Here is a 24,480-nt window from a genome sequence, read left to right as displayed (position 1 = left end):
TGCTTCAGGATTAATAAGATTGTTTACTGTACTTCAGGATTAATAAGAGATTGTTTACTGTACTTCAGGATTAATAAGAGATTGTTTACTGTACTTCAGGATTAATAAGAGATTGTTTACTGTACTTCAGGTATAGATTAATAAGAGATTGAATAATAATACACAAATATACATATACCTAAATATACATACATAGATCTACATGTACCTGAGAACTGGAAGCAAAATGACATTAGATGCTTATATGTTAATTTGGTTACTTAGATTACAGTGAACTATTTTAGGTCACTTTTTTTTTTTTTTTTTTTTTTTTTTTTTACAGCAGAGGAGACAGTGCAAGGGCGTAAAAAAAGAAAACAACAATGAAAAAAAAAGCCCGCTACTTACTGCTCCTGAAATCTATGTTGTTGATTTTATATTGGGTAGGATATGCATGTATTAGTTATAGATTCAGCTATTTGAATGACACTGAAATTAAATACTTGCATACGTATACTTTCTTATATACAAATGTCGGTAGATTGTTTGTGTAATATATATCAAGTAAATCTCTGTTATCCCTGACCATATGAAATGAACTCCCAATGCACTTTCCAGCCAATGTCTTATCGGATCATGTACTGTTGTTTTGATGAGCTTGGACAGGCTGGTGCATTGGTTGGTGAGACCTTTCAGTTCTTTGCCTGACGGTTCACTCTAGCATGGCTCATAGGGAAAGGATATCCAGGTAAGAAATCACCCTATTACCTGAGGAAGGGATGTACGTTAAGGGGAAAAAAGGTGCGTAACTATGTCTTTTTTATACTGTACTATTAGATATATAAAAATAAATTAATTAAGTCTACTCATTTTGTCTTTCACTCACTTTCTTAACCAACAACATGAAATAACGGACTAACTCTCTCTCTCTCTCTCTCTCACTGGACGTCAATGCATTTATACGAGAGGAAATTAAATAAACGACGCAATAAATATAGATGACTGTATTTTTACACTGTACAATAAATGATTCTTGCATAGGCGACCGAGTGGCCTCAACACCGCCTCCGCCTTCACAATAAGCGCCACGACCCAGGCAGCTGCGCCCTCGTCACGTCTATACACACCTTTTGTTTGACACTGTATTGGTCCTGCGATGGTGGTCCTCTTATGGGGTTTTCAAGAGGACTTTTAACTATCATCTCCTCTTGTTTATCCTCTACTTCCACCTTTTCCTCTTTTTTCCCTGTTCCTCTGTACCTCTTCTTTCCTCTATTCCCTCTTGTTTTCCCTTTCCTCTTTCCTCTGCCTCCTCTTCTTTTTTGTTTCCTCTCTATCTCCTCCTTCTCTTCTTTTCCCTTTCCTTTGTACCTCCTCCTCCTCTTCTTCTTCTTTTCCTTTTTCTCTGTTTTATTCTAATTTTTTTCTTTTCATTCCTCTTTTTCACCATAATATTCCTCCTCCTCCTCTTCCTTCTATTCTTCTATTCACCCCTCCCTTTCTATTCCTTTCTTCTTTTTTCAATTTCCTTATCTTTCTCCTCCTTTTTCCCTCCTCCTCCCCTTTTCTCTTCCTCCTCTCTTTCACTTTTCCCTTTTCTTTGTCCCCCTTCCTCTCTTCCTCCCTTACTTTTTTTTCCCCTTGTTAGCAGTCACCTGTCTGCTATCCCCTGCTGCCTGATATCTGCCTCCCCTGCTAGCTGCCACAATACCTATGCTCACTAGGCCTACACTATTCAGACTAACTAGGCAAATAGGCTCCTCCCCCTTCCCTAATAAGTGTACCCCATTGGCTATTCCACAAGCAAGCCACGCCCCCTTGAACATCCTCTAAGACTCTATTCATGTTAATTAGGCAAATATGCTCCACCCACTTTCCCAGTAAAGGACTATCATTGGCAAACCTATATGAAAGCCACGCCTCCTCTGACAATGGTTGCATGTGAATGGTGGATGCTGGGAAGGTCTAATCTGATTGGTGGATGTTGGGTAAGTGTGGGTGGGGCTTAACCCTTTCCATCTGACACAAATGTTGGCGTCACAGTATGGAATGGGTCAAGAGGAAATGGAAGAGGATTAATTCTCTAATGAGGAATACAACTATTATGTAGGGAGAAAGTAGTAACATAGGGATACATTACTGAGGAGGCATAACTTAGGGAGACATCAGCCATTCTAGTGCTATTATTCACGGATACACGGTTGGCACGGCACTAAAATGATATGAATGTTTGCGTCTGGCAGTGAAGTGTGTCGACAGCTGATCTTGCCAAGGGATCAGAATTATAAAAGGAAAAAATATCATGATGCCTAAAGAAACTTGAAACACTCTAAAAATAAATGAGTCAACAAACAACTATATAAATAAATAAGTAAGAATAAATAGATAAAGATGTTCTCTGGAAGTCTGCATCCAACTCTTAAATAAAAAACATAAAAAACACAAGACACACCAAAAAAGTTGCTGCTGTTAACCCAGTAGCAGCGACGGGCCAAATTTGTGCCATGATATAAACCCCCCGATATTGATGATACATAATCTGATCACAAATGCTTTGATATATATTATGAAATGGTTTGTGTGGGGGGTGATTTTCTCACTTGGAGGGACCATTAAAAAACATGATCCCCACTACTACCACCGGGTTAATCTTTCAGTCGGTCTAATGTATCGTCTGAGTATTGTACAAATTAATGAGTCAACAAACAAATAAATGGATAAGTAGGAATACATAGCTAAAGATGTTTGCTGGAATTTTGCATAGAAGTCTTAATTAAAAAGACAATACATGACAATAAAAGTGGCTGCTGCTAATCTTTTACATATAATTGTCATTTGTACATGAAAAAAAAAGAGATGTATGAAAAGGTAAAAAAGTTGGGTGATGCAGGAGGCAAGAAATGATGCGTGCACTAAAAGGATGAAAATTTTGAAAGAAAGTTGGAAAGTTTCGTTTAGTCGGCGCAACATCTGTGGTCATTAGCCGGAGAGAGACAGAAGGGGACGGAATTATAGGAGAAGAGAACAGACCCCAGGAGACGGGACACAACCCCCGATTAATACCTGGTACCCATTCACTGCTGGGTGGACAGGGGCGTAGGGTATCGGAAAAGACGCCCATTTTTTTGACATGAAAAGTCAGTCGATCAGTGCATTGCAGGCTTTTTTTATTTTACTTTTGTTTTCCCCTTGAACTGTCTCCTTAGATGAAAAGTTCACTAAAGTCACTGGCAAATAGATATTGATAAGACAATGAATTTAACCCGGTAGCAGCGATGGGCCAAATTTGTGGCTTTACCGTGTAGCAGCGATGGGCCAAATTTGTGGCTTTACCGTGTAGCAGCGATGGGCCAAATTTGTGCCATGATATAAACCCCCCAAAACAGATGATGCATAAACTGATCACAAATGCTTTGATATGTATTATGAAATGGTTTGTGTGAGTGATGATTTTTACTCATTTTTCTCGCTTAGAGGGACCATTAGGAAACGTGATCCCTGCTGCTAACGGGTTAATGGCAATATGAAAATAATGCTCACAGTCCTGTCCAACTAAAACTATAATGATTCTTTTTTTTTGCTGTATAAAGAATGTCAGCATATGATAAAATTTGGCACGTGGGTAAAAAGTATTAAGCTTCTACAGAATATATGAAAAGGTTAAATGTAAGGGGGACCGAGTCACTTGAATAAAAAAAGGATATGAGGTTTAATGCAGCTACCAATATAGAAGTGAGAACCAAATGAAAGAGGGCCAAGTCAGTACAATCTTAAAAACAGAAATTCATATCGTCACCCTCATAAAATAATTGTCTACTCATAAAATAATTGTCTAAGTCATTTTTCAGTGATTTCCAGGTTTTTGTCTACATCAATTTTTCATCATGTGACGCCCATTTTTGTATAGTTGCTTTCGTCATTCAGGGTTTAAGTGTTCTAGAATTGGCCTTTTCATTTCTGCCTAAATCTTAAGTCAAATAAGATAATAACAGTTCTTTTCTGATTTCCTGTAAGGTAGAAATGACTTAGGTGGTTTGTTTACGAAGGTGACGGTATTCAACCAAGCCTTGAGATCCCAAAACGGGGAAAGACAAGTAAGAATGATATTAAAAAGGGAAGTTCCTGCCTAACAAAGCAATACACTCTTCTAGGAAAAAGGAAAAGAATATATGAAGACGTTAAATGCAGGGATATAAAGTTCAACACAGCTACCAATATAGAAGTGAGGACTGAGTGAGAGAGGGCCAAATAAGCACAATATAACAACAGAACTTCATATCTAAGAAAGTCTAAAGATTCCAAGACAAAAGGGAAGTCTAGTCTGTACGATATTAAAAAGGGAAGTTCCTGCCTAACAAAGCAATACACTCTTGTAGGAAAAAGGAAAAGAATATATGAAGAGGTTAAATTCAAGGATATAAAGTTTAACACAGCTACCAATATAGAAGTGAGGACCGAGTGAGAGAGGGCAAATAAGCACAATATAACAACAGAACTTCATATCAAAGAAAGTCTAAAGATACCAAGACAAAAGGGAAGTCTAGTCTGTATGATATTAAAAAGGGAAGTTCCTGCCTAACAAAGCAATACACTCTTCTAGGAAAAAGGAAAAAGGAAAAGAATATATGAAGACGTTAATGCAAGGATATAAAGTTTAACACAGCAACCAATATAAAAGTGAGGACCGAGCGAGAGAGGGCCAAATAAGCACAATATAACAAAAAAAAGAAAAACGAGAATAAACATGTTAGAAAGTAAATATAAAAGTTAACCGCAGAAAAATAAGGTCATCCCAAAACTGACAATCAACGAACAGCAACAACAAAAAATGGAAAAAGAAAGTCTAACGATACCAAGACAAAAGGAAAGTCTAGTCTGTACGATATTAAAAAGGGAAGTTCCTGCCTAACAAAGCAATACACACTTCAAGGAAAAAGGCAGAAGGAAAAGTTTATAGCTAAGAAACCCTAATGACTTAAAACAAAGGGATATCGTCATATAAAAAAAATTCACGTCTAACAGAGCCATAAACTCTACCAAGATGAAAGGGAAAAAAAAAAGTAGCGTAGCCATGAGATGACACATGACCTCTGGATATGATGAATGATAACATGACGATGATGATGATGATGATAACAATAACAATGATGGTAAAAGTACGGGAGGTCATATCTTCAGCAGCATCCATTAGAGGGGCTTCGGGGTAGGGGGAGGGGGAGGGAAGGGGATGTGAGAAAAGGGAGGATGAGTATAAATAACATGAGGGAAAATACGGGGAAAACAACCGTGGGGAAAAATACAAAAAAAGGAAAACGAGAATAAACATATCAGAAAGTAAATATAAAAGTTAACCGCGGAAAAATAAGGTCATCCAAAAACTCGAAGAACAGCAATAACAAAAAATGGATAAAGAACATTTCAGATCTTAATTAAAACCTAAAAAGAAAGGAAAATGAGAAGAGAAGAAGAAGCAGGAGGAGGAGGAAGAGAGGAAGAGCTATGAAAACAATAAAGGTGATAATCAGAACAGAAAGGAAAAGAAGAAAAAGCAGAAGGAGAAGGAGGAGGAGGAGGAGGTGGAGGAAGCAGAGAGGAAGAAGAGGAGAATGCTACAAAAACAATGACAATATAAAAGTTGGAAAGTTTGGTTTAGTCGGCGCAACATCTGTGGTCATATGCCGGAGAGAGACAGAAGGGGAAGGAATTATAGGAGAAGGCAACAGACCCCAGGAGACGGGACACAACCCCCGATTAATACCTGGTACCCATTCACTGCTGGGTGGACAGGGGCGTAGGGTATCGGAAAAGCCGCCCAATTTTTTCCACATGATAATATGAAGGGGGGAGAAAATAAAAAAAAGAGGAGGAGGAGGAGGAGAAGGAAGGGAGTGATATGAGAACAATGAAGGTGGTCTGTAAAAGGAAAACAAGAATAAGGAGGAGGAGGAGGAGGAGTACAGAGGCAGAGTCCGACCAAAACACAATATCAAAGGGGGCGCGTGTGTGTGTGCGCGTGTGTGTGACTTTAACATGACGACAACAACCTTCCTTCCGACAGCTCCAAACTCAGAGGAAGCTCGCCGCCACCCCAAACTGCAGTCCGTGGCTCGGCCTGTCGCCCCGCTGCACCAGGAGAGGGACGCAGTAGTTGAGTTCGACACGCGCTATGCCCCCGAGACTCATGGCCAGCCCGGCGCCGTAGGACAGACGAACCTCACGGAGAAGAGTTTGCAGATTTTGGCGGTAGTCATCGGCTGCGGGGGTAAGGGGGGTGTAAGGAGGGATGTGATGGGGTGTTGGGTGAGGGAGCGAGGGAAGGGGAAGGGGGTGAAGGAGAAATGGAAGGAGGTGAAGATAATGGGATAAGGTTGTGAGGTAGAGGTGGTGGAAGAGGAGGAGGAGGAGGAGGAGGAGGAATTATTATGGTAGTGGAAATAGAGTTGATAGTATTTTTAGTCTTCCTTACATTCATATTTCCATTATGATTTACTATCCTTACTACTACTACTATTACTACTTCTACTATATATCAAACCCCTAAGAAAAAAACTAAACTAACCAAACCCAAAACAAGATATTTTTTCCTCCATACATCCCTATCTTTCCCTTTATATCCCTGTCTCTCTCCCTTTCCCTCCCACACCAACAAGAACACAACAGCAACACTCACTCAACACAAAGTCCCCGATGTTGCCAGTGTTGACGAAGGCGTGGAGGCGGAACTTGTCGCTGATGGAACCCCCACGGCCAAGAAGAGGGAGCGGGGAGTAGGTGTGGAGTGCCGCTGCCCAGTACATCTGAGGTGGAAGGGGGTGAAGGGGTGAGATTAGAGTGGGAGGTGTTGATAGGTGTGGTCCCCCGCCTCCTATCCTCACACCTCTGTCCTACTCTTCATAGCATTAACCCGGAAGCTGCGGGGATCATGTTTCTTAAAGGCTCCTCTAAGCGAGAAAAATGAGAAAAAAACGTTACTCACACATGATCCCTGCAGCTACCAGTTAAGCTTTCCCTTCCCCTTCATCCTTTCCTACATTTCCCATCATCATCACACACCATTCCCATGCCCCAAACCCCAACATCCTCATCCCATCCCCCACCTTTCACCTCAAACACTCACATCAGCCCCCAGCGAGCATCCGTCACTGTGCGGGCCGACTCCAGACATCTCAAAGCCGCGCAGGTTCATGGGGCCGCCCAGTAGGAAGCGGTCGGTGATGCAGTGGGTCTTGTTGTTCCGCAGCGGCAGGAGGTGTCCCGCCAGTAGTGTGCCCTGGATCACCTGGTAACGAGAGGGTGTTTGTGTTTACCTGGCTAAAGGGTAAGGTGAGAGAGGGAACATTTTGCAGCTTTTCCTCTCTCTCTCTCACTCTTTCTCGTCGATAAAACCACATTATTTAGCTAACAGAAAGAGGTTACAGTACAGTCATCCCTCAAATAGTACGGTTTTCATTAGTTTGGTGTCGGTTTTATGTGGATTTTCATAGATTTTTTTTAGGATTTTTAAATTTCCCGACGAGCATGAAATTTAAAAATCCGTAAAAGATCTTCTACGACAATCTGTATAAAACCGAAACCGAACTATTGGAAACCGTACTATTTGAGGGACGGCTGTATTTTCTTTATTTCTCTTTCATCTATAGGAGTTCTTCATTCAATTTAGAGAGAAAGATACTAACAGTCTTTCCTCTCTCTAATTCTGTCTCATCAATACGAGTGCACTAATAAAGTAAGAGAGAAATACAATTATTTTCACTCTCATCTGAAAGAGTATGTTATTTAGCTGAGAGAAATATGTTGCAATTTTTTTTCTCTTTCTCTACAGATATTCCGATAACTTCCTTTTTACAGTAACGTTTTTTTTCTTTCTCTCCACTCCTTCATTCTGCTTTCCTGCCAACCTTATTCATCTCCTCTCTGTCTCTCTCTTTCTATAATTCTCCATCTCGCATTTTATTGTTGTATTCATTCACCCACCCTGCCGTTCCCTGCCGTTCCTTTCACTTTGCCGCCAACCCTACAGAACACTCAACTCACAATGTCCTTGGGCAGGGGAACATTCACTTGAAGGTCTATTTCATTTTTCAGGAAGCCGATGTCTCCGCCCAGCCCCGCCAACTCATTCTGAAAGGAAGGGACAGAATGAGGATAGTAGTTACCAAGTTAGCCGAGGAAAAGGAAATGCTATGGAATGTTGAGTGAGTGTTTAAGGAATGAGATTTGTCCTTCACCCAAACACTCACGCACTCACTGAAACGTAAATACCACCTTAGTTCTTCTATTTCACTCTATCTTTCGGACACCTCTTTTAATTCTTTTTTGGGAGCAGCGAGTAGCGGGCTTTTTTTTTTTTATTATTGTTTTCTTTTTTTGTGCCCTTGAGCTGCCTCCTTTGTTGTAAAAAAAATAAATAAATAAATAAAATAAAATAAATCACCATACGTACTCATCTTTTGCCATTATTAGCCCATTGCAGGATAGACTTAACCCAATGTTCACCTCTTTCTATCTGATGTTTCTTGTCTTGGGGGGAAGTGAAGTGGGGAAGGGATGGGAAGTAAAACAGAGGAACTAAATCATTTCTCTCGACATTCCTCTTTGTTCTTTGTTTCCTCTTTCTATATTTTGTATATGTTCAACTTTTGTCTGTTCCCTTAACCCCTTGACTGTGGATTTCCTACCAGAAGACATCACCAAGCTACAGGAGTGGAACAAAAAGTGGCTGCTACAATTCAATGAAGAAAAATGTAAAGTCCTGCACCTTGGGAGGGGATGTCCGGCATACCAATGGGAAACACTCCACTATCTACCACAGAGGGAGTGTATGTTACCAGGCTACCAGTGAAGGGATATCCAGCACACCAATACCACATGGGAAACACTCCACTATCCACCACAGAGGCAGAGAAAGACCTGGGAGTGTATGTTACCAGGCTACCAGTGAAGGGATATCCAGCACACCAATACCACATGGGAAACACTCCACTATCCACCACAGAGGCAGAGAAAGACCTGTGAGGCAGAGAAAGACCTGGGAGTGTATGTTACCAGGCTACCAGTGAAGGGATATCCAGCATACCAATACCACATGGGAAACACTCCACTATCCACCACAGAGGCAGAGAAAGACCTGGGAGTGTATGTTACCAGGCTACCAGTGAAGGGATATCCAGCACACCAATACCACATGGGAAACACTCCACTATCCACCACAGAGGCAGAGAAAGAAAGACCTGAGAGTGTATGTTACCAGGCTACCAGTGAAGGGATATCCAGCACACCAATACCACATGGGAAACACTCCACTATCCACCACAGAGGCAGAGAAAGACATGGGAGTGTATGTTGCCAGGCTACCAGTGAAGGGATATCCAGCACACCAATACCACATGGGAAACACTCCACTATCCACCATAGAGGCAGAGAAAGACATGGGAGTGTATGTTGCCAGGCTACCAGTGAAGGCAAAATCCATGACAACCACAGTGAACGGGTTAACTTACCTAACCCAACCAAACTAAATCTAATCCAACTCTACCCAACAAAGCCTAGCCAAACCAAACCTCTTCAGCAATACATCTTCAAGCTATACTACCCCCCATACCCCTTACCCCCCCTCACCTTGAGAGTAAAGGCCACACCGTCTGAGGGGAAGACAAGGTCGTCCCTCCGGTCCACCTTGAGCTCGTGCCTGAGGGAGGACTTGAGGGAGTGGCCGGCCTGTTCACGCACCGCAAAGGCCGTGGAGCGGGATAAACACGCGATGTGGCGCCACACACCGTCCAGGATGAGCTTCTGCTGCACCTGTGTGGCGGCAGAGCAGGGAAAAGATCGCTAAATAAAAGATCATGTGGCATATATCATGAGAAACAGTAGTAGTAGATACCTGAAGCAAAAAGAAAAAGAAGATTTAGGTCGAACAATAGACTAAAAGAATAGGAAAAAGCTGGAAAGTTTTGTTTAGTCGGCGCAACATCTGTGGTCATATGCCGAAGAGAGACAGGAGGGGAAGGAATTATAGGAGAAGGAAACAGACCCCAGGAGACGGGACACAACCCCCGATTAATACCTGGTACCCATTCACTGCTGGGTGGACGGGGGTGTAAGGTATCGGAAAAGCCGCCCAAATTTTTCCACCCCACCCGGGAATTGAACCCGAGCTCTCTCAGTTTAAAAGAATAGGAAGTACAAATGAAAGAGGAAAGGGAAAACAAAAAGAGAGAGAACACTTAGTTAAAACAAAGACTAAAGGAAAAAGATGTACAAAAGAATGAGGAAAGGACAACAAAAAGAAAACGACCACAAGTAAAACAACAGAATAAAGGAAAAAAAAAAAAAAAGAGGTATAAATTAGAGGGAAGGAAAATAAAAAACACCAAAGCAAAATAAAAATTTCAAAACAACAAACAATAAAAATGGCAACAGATATAAACACATAAAATAAATAAAATAAAATAAAAAAAAGTCATCAGGGTCTTACATTAGGTGCTGAGTTGAAGGCGAGGGAGAGCAGGATGCCTCGGTCCAGCTCCTTGTAGCCTGACCAGGGGGCCTCCGACGCCTGCTGGTACACACTGCTGTTGAGCCTGAAGGGGGCAGGAGGAGGAGGAGGAGCATGTCAGAAGCTTGAAAAATATTGGAAACCTGTGGAAAATGAGGATATAAAAGCTTGTAGGAAAAGGAAGATATCAGGAACTTGAAAGAGGATGAGGAAAAGGAAGAGAAGGAGGACATGAAGGAAAAGGAGAAAAAACAGGAGGAGGATGAGGAGGAGAAAACTTTGGGAAGAGGAAAAGAACAACAAATTTGGATAGAAAGGTCTTCCCTCTTACTCACCTCCCTTCCCATAAGCCCTAACATAACACTGCCCTGACCAACACATACACACACAAATCTCCCTGTCCTACACCCCACCACGTACACAAATCCAAGCCCTACACCCCCCTCACTCCCCCCCACACACTCACACTGTGCTGGCGTCATTGTGGAAGGGCTTGGTGAAGGTGGTGTGGAAGGAGGAGGTGCGCTTGGTGCCGTGGGAGTATTCGCAGGCTGCCTCCTCCCCGCGGCCCAGCAGGTTACGCATCACCCCGCCCGTGGACACCGACCCCTCGTTGTTGCCCACGCTGGTATTAATCTTGGCCCCCACCAGGTTGACCTCACGCACCTCAAATGTTACCTGGGGAAGGGCGGACAGGCGTGACAGGGGAAAAAAGTGTGTGAGAAGAGATGATGGGCACAAGTAATGAATATAAAGCTAGAAGGAATAGGAGACAATTGTTAAAGAGAAAAAAGTGCAGTGGGTAAGGAAAGAAAAGTAAAAGAGATAAAGGACAGAAGTATGAGAAGGGTAAGTCTGTGAAAGGGAGAGAGATAAGCATGAACAACAGGCATTAAGTAAGAAAGACATTAAGTAACAAATATATTAACCCAGTAGCAGCGGGGATCATGTTTCCTAATGGTCCCTCTAAGCGAGAAAAATGAGAAAAAATCATCACTCTCACAAACCATTTCATAATATATATCAACACATTTGTGATCAGTTTATGCATCATCTATTTTGGGGGGTTTATATCATGGCACAAATTTGGCCCGTCGCTGCTACACGGTAAAGCCACAAATTTGGCCCATTGCTGCTACACGGTAAAGCCACAAATTTGGCCCATTGCTGCTACACGGTAAAGCCACAAATTTGGCCCATTGCTGCTACACGGTAAAGCCACAAATTTGGCCTGTCACTGCTACACGGTAAAGCCACAAATTTGGCCCATTGCTGCTACACGGTAAAGCCACAAATTGGGCCCGTCGCTGCTACCGGGTTAAAAGGAAAAAGACATTACATGAGAAAGACACCAAATTAGAGAAAATGACTGAAGGAAAAGAAGATTAAAAAACATTGAGAGACACATATCAGACTTCATCCAAGACAACTAAAAGAGGAAAACAAAGCAGAAGGAAACAAGACCCTAAGCCAGTTACCAGCACCCTCACCTCTATGCCGTCCTCCAGAGCGTCGGGTCCAGTGTAAGTGTCGATGAACACACCTACGTCCTTGAAGCAGCCAAGACCCGCCAGCCTCGTGCGTGCCTCATGGATCTTCATTATGACCTATGGGGGGGATAGAAGGGATGGTGGTGATGGTGGTAGTGATGGTGATGGGTGGCTATGGTAGTGGTGATATTAGTGATGATAATGGTAGTGATGATAATGGTAAGTGATAGTAATATTGATGATGAGTAATGGTATTGATAATGATAGTGATAATGGTGATGAGGAATGGTGATAGTACCTTCCTACACACACACACACACACACACACACACACAAATAACAAATACATACAATACACCATCTGGAAATAACTACCATAATAAATATAAATAAACAAAACAAACGTCACCGCCCACCATCTCGTAATAATCATAAGAACAAACAAACTAACAAAACATCGCCACTCACCGTCTGGAAGTCCTGTGCGGCAAACACGTCACGCACGGTGTTGATCACGATGTCGTCCTTGGTCCGCGCCAGGCCGTCCACGTGAACCCTCTGTACCCGCGCCTGTGTGGGGGAGGAGGCGGTGAGGGGGGTGGAGGTGGAGGGAAGAGAGAGAGGGAGGGAGAGGGGAGGAGGAGGAGTGAAGACAGTTTGTATGGAGGAGATAAAGGAGGGAAGAAAAAGTGAGGGAAAATAAAGGAGTGAAGGAAGAAAGGGAGAAATAAGAGGGAGAAGAAAAGGAGGAGGCCTGTCTGTCTTTTTTCTCATTTTGTGTCCATTCACCTTTTTTTATGTTTTATATGTGAGGGCGCATTGTGTGTGTGTGTGTGTGTGTGTGTGTGTGTGTGTGTGTGGAGGTAGACAGAGAGAAGGGAGGTGTATCCATGCATGCTTTTGGGTGTAGAGGTAGAAGATACTGGAAAGTACAAATAGGTAGTGTGTATGGAGGTGAACAGAGAGAGTAATGGAATACATGACTGCAGTGTGTGTGGTTATGAGAAACTACAAGTGTACAATAATAACCACAAAGAAGAAAAAAAAAAACTATTATATCTGCTTTTGTCTTTCTCTCATTTGTCTCACAGGAATGGCATCAACAGGATTTATTTACTCTTAGACAAACCCCAAACTGCTTCTTGCAAATATATGCCTGTCTCTTACAATGTATTTCAGGGCTTGGCCAACTTTAGGTGAAATCAGAAATATTATAATAATTATAATAATTATATGACTTCCCCACACAAATACAAATACACACAAACACACACACACACACACACAAATGCCCCACCTTGACATTCCCGAGGCTGGCGTTCATGGCCTTGGCCCTCAGCTTGGCCAGCCTGCCCCTCATAAGCCTCAGCCTCCTCTTTATCTCCCTCTCCCTGGCAGCGTCCAGGCGCTGGAAAAGCAACGCCTCGCCTCAGTGACACCTCGTCATCACCATCACCTCTATCACCATCATCATCTTCAGCCATCATTACTATACTTGCCAGTGTCAAAGACGCACTTTTTTCCTCAAAATGTGACTAAAAAATTTAGCATGCTCCATGGATGCCAAATGCTGCAGTCCAGCAGACCCTGCCTGCCCGGGCAGTGTTTAGGAGCTCATGAGTCACCACTTGTTGTCACACTTGTATATAAATACGTCAGCAACATTTTTCCTTCTCTCAAAAATGGATATAAATTATTACGTTTTTGTTATTTTGTATTGATGCAAATCTGGTGCACACCTTCACATCATGTGCACACCTCTATGACAGTGTTTGGGGCATGTTTTTGGAAGCAGGTGTACGGTGAGTACAGAAAATCCCATTGATGCCATTCACATGCAGTGCAGGTGATGATAAAACAGTGCCACAACAATCACACACACACACACACACACATAACAAATACATACAGAAATGCTAAAAAAGAAGAAAAAAAGAAAAGAAAAGTGAACTAAAGGGAAGTGCATGGAACAGTGTACATATTCACAACACACAATAAAAAAATTCATTATTGCACACTAAACACTGAACCGGATAAAACCATGCACGGATAACAGCAATAAATAATAACAATACTAATGACAATAATGAATAAGAAAGACCATGGCGTAGGATGCTAATAAAATGAATAATAATGATAAGAACTAATAATGATACTACCACCACTACTATTACTACTACTACTACTACTACTACTACTACTACTACTAATAATAATAATAATAATAATAATAGGTGAACTGAACTACCATCACGGGGAGGTGGCGCAACAGGTATGTAATTAATTTGGCTAGACAGGTGTGCAGTCAGGTGTATTGAGAAGCTTACCTTAAGGGCCTGGAGATCCATCTTAACGCCCACACCCTCATCTGTGTCGGGACTCTGGGGGAAGGAACGGCAATGTAAGTTATGTAGACAGATGGACGGAGAAATGGGAAGGAGAAAAGAAAAGGAGAGGAAAGAGAAAGAGAGAAGAAAAAGGAAAGAGAAAGAGAAGAGAAAGAGAAGAGAAAGAGGTAGGAGTAGAGGAAAGAGAAATGGGAAGGAGAAAAGGAGAGGAAAGAGAAAGAGGGAAGAAAAAAGGAAAGAGAAAGAGAAGAGGAAAGAGAAGAGAAAGAGGAAGGAGAAGAGGAAAGAGAAAAGAAAAGGAGAGAAAAGAGAAAGACACACAACCAACATACAACTCAAGGAAGCCAAGAAATCAAGAATACAATGAAAAATTAATGAAAATACAACAGGAAAAATACAAGGAAAATAAATGAAAATATAAGACAAATAGGAAATGAAAGAACAGGAGGAAAGCAAAGGAAAAAATAAATAAGACTACAACCAACATACAACTCAAGGAAGCCAATAAATCAGGAAAACAACAGAAAATAAACGAAAATACAACAGGAAAAATACAAGGAAAATAAATGAAAATATAACACCAATAGGAAAAGGAAGAACAGGAGGAGTGAAAAGGAAAAAATAAATAAGACTACAACCAACATACAACTCAAGGAAGCCAATACATCAGGAAAACAACAGAAAATAAACGAAAATACAACAGGAAAAATACGAGGAAAATAAATGAAAATACAACAGGAATAATAAGAAGAGGAAAAAGAACAGGAGGAAAGCAGAAAAGGAAAAAGAAATAAGACTACATACAACTCAGGGAAGCCAATAAATAAGGAAAACAACAGAAAATAAACGAAAATACAACAGGAATAAAACAAGTACAGGACAGGACAGGAGAGAACAAGCCAGATCCTGCACTCAACAGCCCCTCACAGCTATTTAAAGGGAAGAACAACTACTCTACGCACTCAAACATATGCTAAAGGATCTCATTATAGGCCTAGAGGTGGTAAAATAGATAAAATAGGCCTACTTTTGCGTGCACGGTGCCCATTGTGAAGGTTCATGCGAGGCTGTGTTGACTGTTGACCGGCCGCAGTGTTGCCAGACCCGCCCGCCGCGACACCCTGCCCACCGTTACCAACACAAAATTCAACCCTTCAAAAATGTGTAGATTGATTAATTGATAGTTTATTGTTGCAGGTAAACAACAAGTAGATCGATGGTATAGTAAAGGACTCTAGCCATTGGTAAACTCTAATTCTTTATATAAAAAAAGGTATAGATTCGTTTTAGTACCGTGCCAGTATTTCATTATCTACCTTATGAAACATCAGTAGCTCTTCATGTATCTTTTCTACAAACGTTCAGCAATCATGGAAACGCTTTCAAAATCCAATTCAAGGACTATTTATTGTATATTTGTTGTTGAAAATACTAGGGGATAATATTCACGGCATGCAGCCTAAGCTCCCCTGGTGGCGACGGTGAAGCCGGTGTTGCGAGAAATACCTCCTTCTTTACCAATCTTTACCAAAAATAGTATAGTAGAATAATTATAATGCACTTTGACAGGTTTCAGTATTGCCAGATCCACCCCCACCCCCTCACCCCCGTAATGACACCGCATCGTTACCAACACGAGCGATCAATGATAATTACTCCACCATTCACAAACAGGTGTACGGGTAAAATAATTATAAGAAAGTACTTTGATCCTTTTCATTATCTTTCCTCAGGTAATGAAAAGGTAAGAAAGATAATCATCAATAAATAACTAGTCTTCAATAATTTCCTCTAACCCTCAGAAAATATGGTCACAATGGAGGACCTTATTTTGTTTTACCTCATTAATTAATTCTTCTCCTGACTCATTAGCTTGCCATATATTACCTGTTCATTATCTTAACTTACTAAAGATGAATTATATAGTATGGTTCATTCAGTCACTAAGAGGGGACGCTTTTATTTATAGTCATTGCCAAAAATACTGTTGCTAAGTATAAGGCTGATGACGCAATGTGGACAGGTGGGAACAGGTTGATCCTCCCCTTCTATAGCTACATACCTGTCCACACCTGTCCATACACACCTTTCTACACCTGTCCCTCCTGCCATATACACCTGTCCACACCTGTCCATCCTGCTATCCACACCTGTCCACACCTGTCTACACCTGTCCCTCCTGCTATACACACCTGTCTACACCTGTCCCTGCCACCCATACACACCTGTCTACACCTGTCCCTGCCACCCATACACACCTGTCTACACCTGTCCCTGCCACCCATACACACCTGTCTACACCTGTCCCTGCCACCCATACACACCTGTCTACACCTGTCCCTGCCACCCATACACACCTGTCTACACCTGTCCCTGCCACCCATACACCTGTCTACACCTGTCCCTCCCACCCATACACACCTGTCCACACCTGTCCCTGCCACCCATACACACCTGTCCCTGCCACCCATACACACCTGTCTACACCTGTCCCTGCCACCCATACACCTGTCCACACCTGTCCCTGCCCCCCATACACACCTATCCACACCTGTCCCTGCCACCCATACACACCTGTCCACACCTGTCCCTGCCCCCATACACACCTATCCACACCTGTCAATGACACCCATACACACCTGTCTACACCTGTCCCTGCCACCCATACACACCTATCCACACCTGTCCCTGCCACCCATACACACCTGTCTACACCTGTCCCTGCCCCCCATACACACCTATCCACACCTGTCCCTGCCACCCATACACACCTGTCTACACCTGTCCCTGCCCCCATACACCTATCTACACCTGTCCCTTCCGCCCTATCACCCACTAAGCCACTCTTCTCGGCTATCAGTAATATCTAAGACAGGCAGGAGATTATGGACCTCACCTTAGTGTTAACAGATGAAAGATTATGATTTCAGTCAAGTTATCTAAATTAAAACTTGGCGCTGTATAAAGTGTCCTCATACTTCTCTCTTGTTCACAAGTTCACAAGAGGACATACAAAATACATCACCATCAAGATACAGAAAATATAAATGAAAATTTTTTAGTCAGCGCAACGTCTGTGGTCATATGCCGGAGAGAGACAGAAGGGGAAGGTATAATAGGAGAAGGGAACAGATCCCAGGAGACAGGACACAACCCCCGATTAATACCTGGTACCCATTCACTGCTGGGTGGACAGGAGCGTAAGGTATCGGAAAAGCCGCCCAAATTTTTCCACTCCGCCTGGGAATCAAACCCGGGCTCTCTCGGTTGTGAGATTACTAAACAAAATAAATCCCAAAATCAATCACTACATATTCTCTGAGGAACACAGTGAATAAAACACACAGGGCATTAGGTTACTTATTTTATTCTAGCATGATTACAAACAAACTTGGTGTTCACAAGATGAGTAAACATCACAAAAACTGGACATGGGAAGTAGCATGATGGGGGGCAGGGGGGAGCGCTGACCCCTCGCAGAACATGAGGTATGGAGGGGAGGGGGTGAGATGAGGCGACACAACACACACCCTCCTCGCAACACACACATGCACTCACACACATACTTCCCTTTGCAACACACCAGAAAATACTTAACCCCCATCTCATTTTTCTTCTATAGGTCATGTTTTCAAGTCTATTCACACCTTTCAACTTAATCATCATATATAAAAAAAAAACAATAAAATAATAAAACTGAGATATCAAATTGGATTCAAAATAAACTTAAAAAAGGTATATTTCAACCATACTTCCTCTCTATATCTCCATTCTATTTTCCGAAGTACTTTTTTTTTATTTGAATGTCGTGAAAATTGGTAACATTCTCTACCTGATGGAGTCTGAATAAAATAAAATAAATAAATAAAATAAAAAGGTATATTTCGACAACACTTCTATATCTCCATTCTATTTTCCGATTTTATTATTTTTTTTATTATTTTTTGGGGAGCCCAGAATGGAAAGTGTGAATCCGTTAACATTTCCTAACTGATGAAGTATAAATAAACAAAAAAAATAAATAAATAAATAAATAAAACGGAACATTCTGCCGATAATCCATTTCTATATCTCGGTTCTATTTTCCGAAGTCCTTTTTTTACCTTGAATGGGTGAAAAATTGGTCAACATTCCCTAACTAACTGAATAAAAGTTTCTCTGAGGTTCGTATTTACCGGAACAAGCGACGGGACAGCTGTGTGTGTGTGTACGTGCGTGTGTGTGCGTGGGAGTGTGTGTGTACGTGTCTTGTTTCCTTTAGAGAGCATGGAGGCGGGGGTCAGCACAGGGGAGGGGGTGCTGAGGGGGTGGGAGGGGTCAGCGCTCAGATCTGGAGGTCACCACGCAGGATCTTACGCCAAGCCAAGCCATTTTTTCCCTTAACGCCTTATTTGACGAAGCTGAGGTCAAAATGGCTGAGTAAGTTTATTATTCATCATTATTTTTTGTACTTTGTGGAACGAGTGAGCATGTGTCCTGCTCTGCCTGGCGGGTGAGACGGGTGAGTCTTTCGAATGCACTAATAACAGGATTCAACACACATATAGCAGGATTGGATCACATGTTTAAGGTGACTGGATTCTTTAAGTGTCATGCTTTTTCGTGTATATAACTTGGGTGAGACGAGTGAGTCTTTCGAATGCACTAATAACAGGATTCAACACACTTATAATGGGATTGGATCATATGTTTAAGGTGACTGGATTCTTTAAGTGTCATGCTTTTTTGTGTATATAACTTGGGTGAGACGAGTGAGTCTTTCGAGTGCACTTAAAACAGGATTCAACACACTTATAATGGAATTGGATCATGTGTTTAAGGAGATCGAATCCTTTGTGTGTGATGGTTCTTCCTGTATACATAACTTGGGTGAGACGAGTTAGTCTTTCGAATGCACTTAAAACAGGATTCAACACACTTATAACAGGATTGGATTACAGGTTAGAGGTGATTGAATCCTTTAGTGTGATGCTCCTTCCTCTACAAAGTGAGTGACACATATGAGTCTTTCAAACACACTCATAACAGGATTGGATTACAGGTTAGAGGTGATTGAATCCTTTAGTGTGATGCTTCCTATACTTGAGTGATGGCTTGATCCCTTTCCGACACTAACATTCACAAAAAAATAATAGCACGTCCTTAAAATAGTAAGTAATTGAGTCCCTTCAAATATCCGATTGGGAGAAAATGCGAGGCTGAGTTGAAAGTATATATAACAAAGAAAACAAAGACATGAAATACGAAAGAACACAATCACTGGATGAGAAAACAAAAACAAAAATAACAGCGACGGACACCAACCATCACAAAAGCACCATTACGAAAGGCCACACCGCGTCCAACTCACCAAGACTTCCGAGCAGAGACGAGAAAGTTCCGACGCATTCAATTAACATCACGACTCAATGCCTGGCTTCAGATTCTGCGTGTTTTGGGGGCATGATGCACTTGTTCAATCTTTCCATATGTACATATTGGGAGGGCGTTTGGGGGTTTATGGGGTATGGGGTGGGAGAGGGGAAGTGCACCCTGGAATATATATATGTATGTATGTATGGGATATAAGTATATGGTCTATATCTGTGACACACTAGAAGCACATAACATAAGGAAGGAATGAAGTTGTTCCGCTAGGCTAACTGGCTCCCCAACGCAGAGAAATCTAGCGTTAAAAGGTGTCGGAATACGGAAGTACGAAAGGAGGCTTGTCGAGGGTGATTTGATACGTTTAATAAGACTAGTAATCAGGAGACGTAAGGTTGGCAAGAACACATGACACGAAAATGGCTACGTACATACTTTGATATTTTACACATTAACGTCTTGTTTACGATCCGAGGACAAAAGTTTGGCGTGAACACATTGTGCATATTATTATAAAAAGGATTGTTTTGAAAGAGATTCTGAACTGCCTTTGTACAATCGGGTGACTACACAGTGTTACCAAGGAATGAAAAGGGGGAGGTGAGTAAGATTTTCCCTTCAGCTATGGTTGTGATATGGCAACAATGGTTTTTCTTTACCCTTCGTCAATAAACTCAGGATGTTGTGTAAGCTCTAAGGGGCCGAGAGAGGTCATATTCAACCTTCTATAATACATATGAAAGAGATTTACATCATATCATTGTTGCTTTGCCTAATAAGTAATGCAAGCCCTAGGTGACAAACAGAGCCGTCTGGAGTAATAATATATATAAGTCTGGTATATAAATCTTTCCTAAGTATTGTCTCAGATTCCAAGATGCACAGTCTTAAGATAGGTCACTTCTCTCTCGCTCTCTCTCTCTCTCTCTCTCTCTCTACCTTTAGGATAATGAGAAAATACAGAAATATTTACTAACTTACGGTCTACGAGAAATATCAATTATTATCATATGTATACCATTAAAAAAAATAGTTCTTCCCTCATATCCAGGACATCGCAATGGTGTGGTGTGCCGTGTCTTACGGAGAAATAAGTTAACCGGCAGCTAGCACAACAGAGTGGCAATGTGCGCTAACGGAGAGTGACGGCAGACAACGAAACTGTGCGTGTGATAAGGAAAATCAGGAGGCGGCTTGTAGATGTGAAGGCCCAGGGTAGCAACACTCACACAGGAACAAGCATGATCGTACAGCTTCTGAGTGCCCTGTGCAAGCATGGTCTGGTCTCAGGTAAGGTAATTTAGGTGACTTTGAGGATTGAAGGCCAGGGGTAGCAACACTCACACAGGAAGAAGCATGATCGTATAGCTTCTGAGTGCCCTGTGCAAGCATGGTCTGGTCTCAGGTAAGGTAATTTAGGTGACTTTGAGGATTGAAGGCCAGGGGTAGCAACACTCACACAGGAACAAGCATGATCGTATAGCTTCTGAGTACCCTGTGCAAGTAAGGTCTGGTCTTAGGTAAGGTAATTTAGGAAGTGACTTGGAGGATTGAAGGCCAGGGGTAGCAACACTCACACAGGAACAAGCATGATCGTATAGCTTCTCGAGTGCCCTGTGCAAGCAAGGTCTGGTCTTAGGTAAGGTAATTTAGGTGACTTGGAGGATTGAAGGCCAGGGGTAGCGGACTCATTCACCCAAGAAAGGCCCAGGGAAGCAAACACTAACATGGGAAGAAGCACGATGGAATAGCCTCTACATTTCTGAGTGCCCTGAGCAAGCTAGGTTTGGTTTGGAGGTTTTAAGACCCAAGGCAATGACACAAGGCCCAGATTAGAGGCACTCACACAAGATGAAGCAAGATGGATAACCTCTATATTCTTATGCCCTGTGTAAGTTAGGTCTGGTCTTAGGTAAGGTGATTCAGGAGGAGGTTTAGAGGTTTGAAGGCCAGGGGATAGCGTGCACTGATACAGGTTCGCTCACATAGGAAGAAGCAAAATTGGATACCTTGCTGAATGCTCTGTGTAAGTTAGGTCTGGTCTTAGGTAAGGTGATTCAGGAGGAGGTTTAGAGGTTTGAAGGCCAAGGGATAGCGTGCACTGATACAGGTTCGCTCACATAGGAAGAAGCAAAATTGGATACCTTGTTGAATGCCCTCTGTAAGTTAGGTCTGGTCTCGTAAATGCCTACCCTCCGCAACATCACCACAGACTGACACTATGACCGACGTATACGAAAGGGGCGCCATCTTAAGAGACCGACTGTAACGCCTGACACACACCTGCTACCTAACGATACAGGTGGGGGGCACAAAGGTATGGTAAGGTAAGGTAATGCAAGGTAAGGTATCTGCCTCCTGGGATCTCAATAAACAGGTAAATGAGATAGGCAAGTTAAGGTTAGACAAGGTAAAGTTAGGTAATGTAAGGTAAGGTGAGGTTAGGTTAGGTAAGGTAAGTTAAGATAAAGTTAGGTAATGTAAAGTAAGGTAAGGTTAGGAAGGGTAAGGTAAGATAAAGTTAGGTAGGAGTGTATGACCAGACCAGCTACCTGCCTCCTATCACTTAAGGTAAACTCGAAGGGTAAACGAGCTAGGCAAGGTACGTAAGGTAAGGTAAAGTAAGGTGAACAGAGGAGACAACCCGCCGAGTGACTCTCAATAGTTCCAGCTAATGTAAGAGGTAACAGTCATCTTGTTATATATATACAGTAAGGTTGGTCATCATACAGTGAGGGGAACACACACACACGCACACACACACACACACTCGCTTACACACTTCCCATTCACACTCATAACCTCTCTTTCTCTCTCTCTCAGATCTGAATTTTGGTTTGCGGTTTACGAGTTACGGTTTTCAAATTCACGTTTATTTTCTCATTTATAAAACATTCGCTCGTCCAGGCAAGAGATGTGTCGTAAATACTGAGGATGACTCTCTCTCTCTCTCTCTCTCTCTCTCTCTGCTCATAATCACCTTTTTCTCTCTTTTTTTTTTACCGTTACCTAATCAGAGTTTTCAGGTACACAAAACCTATCTGTCTCGGTCTCTCTTTAAATTATTGTATAGCGTTTTTGTTTTTCTAATTGTACGTTGTTAAGGAAATAATTAAGTAGAGTTTTCCATTGTGCGAGTGAGCTTTCGACTTTGCGTGAAAAAACTAGCATTGAAGCGTAAAAAATATGTATAAAAAATCTAGCAATCATCATAATCATCTGTAGAAAAAAAGATTGTGCGATGTAATTACCTTTTTTGAGCGAGCGCCAATTAGTGATAAGCTAAACACACACACACACACACACACACACACACACACATACGCACACACACACGACAATATACACAGTGAACACTTTCGGAGGCAAACCAATGGAGGGGAGAGGGAGGGACGAGGGGGTCAGGTGAGGGGTGTGTGAGGGGAAAGGGTAGGGGGGGGGGAAGGGAGCCATTATGTATGTACAGCGAACAGTTACATAATGATGATTGGCAAAGTACAAATGCAAAAAACCATACGTACATACGCCACGGTCAAACGCACATCAGTGAGTATACATGAACCGTGTGCGCGTAACGAAGCCTCGTCACGCGCACACACGAATCATTTTCACAAGCGACTCTTTTTTCGTTTCACACGCACACGATTTTAATTTTTTTTCCAAGTGAGGCGTTTATTTTTTTTTGCGTTTTTGGGGGTTACGTATCTGACTCACTTTTCTCATTCTCGGTCTTTGGGTGGCGGCTTGTTGAGGGTCGTACGTAAATACACAGACGTAGGACGAGCTGAATTTAAAACGGTACACCCATCCAAAGGGGAGGACACAGGCTTGGGGTGTAGCGAAATGGATAACAGGAATATTATTTACAGAAGTCGCTGGTGTGAGGGAGCGCTAAGCATAGGCGTAGACATAGTAGCAGTGTCGGAAGCAGTAATGGCAGTAGAAACACCATCACCACCACTACGATCACCACCACCATCGCCTCAACTCCCCCCCCACACTGAAAGTATTACCTGCTTAATGTAGCGTAATTACCATGGTTAATCGATAAGCAAGAAAATAATTGTCCACATACGTAAAGAAATGAAATAATACACTTTGGTTCTCGAATGTTTAACCCTCTATTTGCTTTTCCTTGTTTTTGTTTCCGTTGAGATAATCGATAATGTACAGACTAGCCGAAGAACAGCGCGTCGCAAAATAATGTTGATGACGAAAATATTAATAATGATACTACGATGTGTTCTTTCTGCGTATTTTCATTCACACTTTTTTTTTGCTACGAGGCCAAGAAAAGCAGGAAAGTCAGGCGTGTGATTCCCTATGTATGAAAAAAAAAACGAGAGAAGAAAATGAAAAAACAAAAGAATATCAATCGTTACCAACACAAAATGAAAATGAGAAAAAACGAGAAACCTCCAAAAATCCAAAAATATCAGCCGTTACCAACACAAAACGAGAAAAAAATGAGAAACCTACAAAAATATCAGCCGTTACCAACACAAAATTAAAAAAAAACGAAATACCTCCAAAAATCAAAAAATATCAACCATTACCAACACAAAACGGAAAAAAACGAGAAAAAAACGAGAAACCTCCAAAAATATCAGCCGTTACCAACACAAAATTAAAAAAAACGAGAAAAAAAACAACTTCCAAAAATCCAAAAATATCAACCATTACCAACACAAAATCAAATCCCACAGAGCACGCAGGTCAAACACAGCACACGCGCGTCGCTGTGCCGGCCACGCTGAGCTGCGGCAGAACGGGACAGCATGAAAACAGCTGAACATTG

General features: G+C 42.0%; 1 protein-coding gene and 1 long non-coding RNA gene across 5 annotated transcripts; one reads left to right on the top strand and one right to left on the bottom strand.

Annotated features, from left to right (window-relative positions):
* Positions 1–968: 968 nt before the first annotated feature.
* LOC126982302 (sorting and assembly machinery component 50 homolog) lies at positions 969–15,452 on the bottom strand. Of its 2 annotated transcripts, XM_050834295.1 has the most exons (12): positions 15,343–15,439; positions 14,295–14,348; positions 13,265–13,375; positions 12,436–12,537; positions 11,968–12,084; positions 10,944–11,155; positions 10,457–10,562; positions 9,598–9,780; positions 8,014–8,100; positions 7,097–7,258; positions 6,650–6,776; positions 969–6,233 (listed from the first exon to the last, which is right to left on the bottom strand). In XM_050834295.1, the coding sequence occupies exons 1-12, from the start codon at positions 15,361–15,363 to the stop codon at positions 6,046–6,048; spliced, it is 1,470 nt and encodes a 489-aa protein (XP_050690252.1). In that variant the 5' UTR covers positions 15,364–15,439; the 3' UTR covers positions 969–6,045. The 2 variants fall into 2 exon arrangements, with proteins under 2 accessions (XP_050690252.1, XP_050690253.1); XM_050834296.1 differs by lacking the exon at positions 13,265–13,375 and having other exon boundaries at positions 15,343–15,452.
* A 2,217-nt stretch (positions 15,453–17,669) lies between these two features.
* LOC126982298 (uncharacterized) lies at positions 17,670–24,203 on the top strand. Of its 3 annotated transcripts, none has more exons than XR_007735031.1 (2): positions 17,670–20,960; positions 21,191–24,203. It is a non-coding gene; the product is annotated as an uncharacterized LOC126982298 (long non-coding RNA). The 3 variants fall into 3 exon arrangements; XR_007735032.1 differs by having other exon boundaries at positions 17,670–21,075; positions 21,310–24,203; XR_007735030.1 differs by having other exon boundaries at positions 17,670–21,075.
* Positions 24,204–24,480: the final 277 nt, after the last annotated feature.

This window comes from Eriocheir sinensis, chromosome 50, assembly GCF_024679095.1.
Source record: "Eriocheir sinensis breed Jianghai 21 chromosome 50, ASM2467909v1, whole genome shotgun sequence".
NCBI lineage: Eukaryota > Metazoa > Arthropoda > Malacostraca > Decapoda > Varunidae > Eriocheir > Eriocheir sinensis.
Note: the sequence above shows the minus strand (reverse complement) of the source record. Positions and strands in the feature narration are given on the sequence as shown.

Excerpts from the sequence above, each read along its gene's own strand:
- LOC126982302 (XM_050834295.1), bottom strand. The coding sequence starts at position 15,363 with ATGGGCACCGTGCACGCAAAA. Across the intron at positions 13,376-14,294 it reads TGGATCTCCAGGCCCTTAAG|CGCCTGGACGCTGCCAGGGA; the intron begins GTAAGCTTCTCA and ends TTGCTTTTCCAG. Across the intron at positions 8,101-9,597 it reads GTGTGGCCTTTACTCTCAAG|AATGAGTTGGCGGGGCTGGG; the intron begins GTGAGGGGGGGT and ends CCTTCCTTTCAG.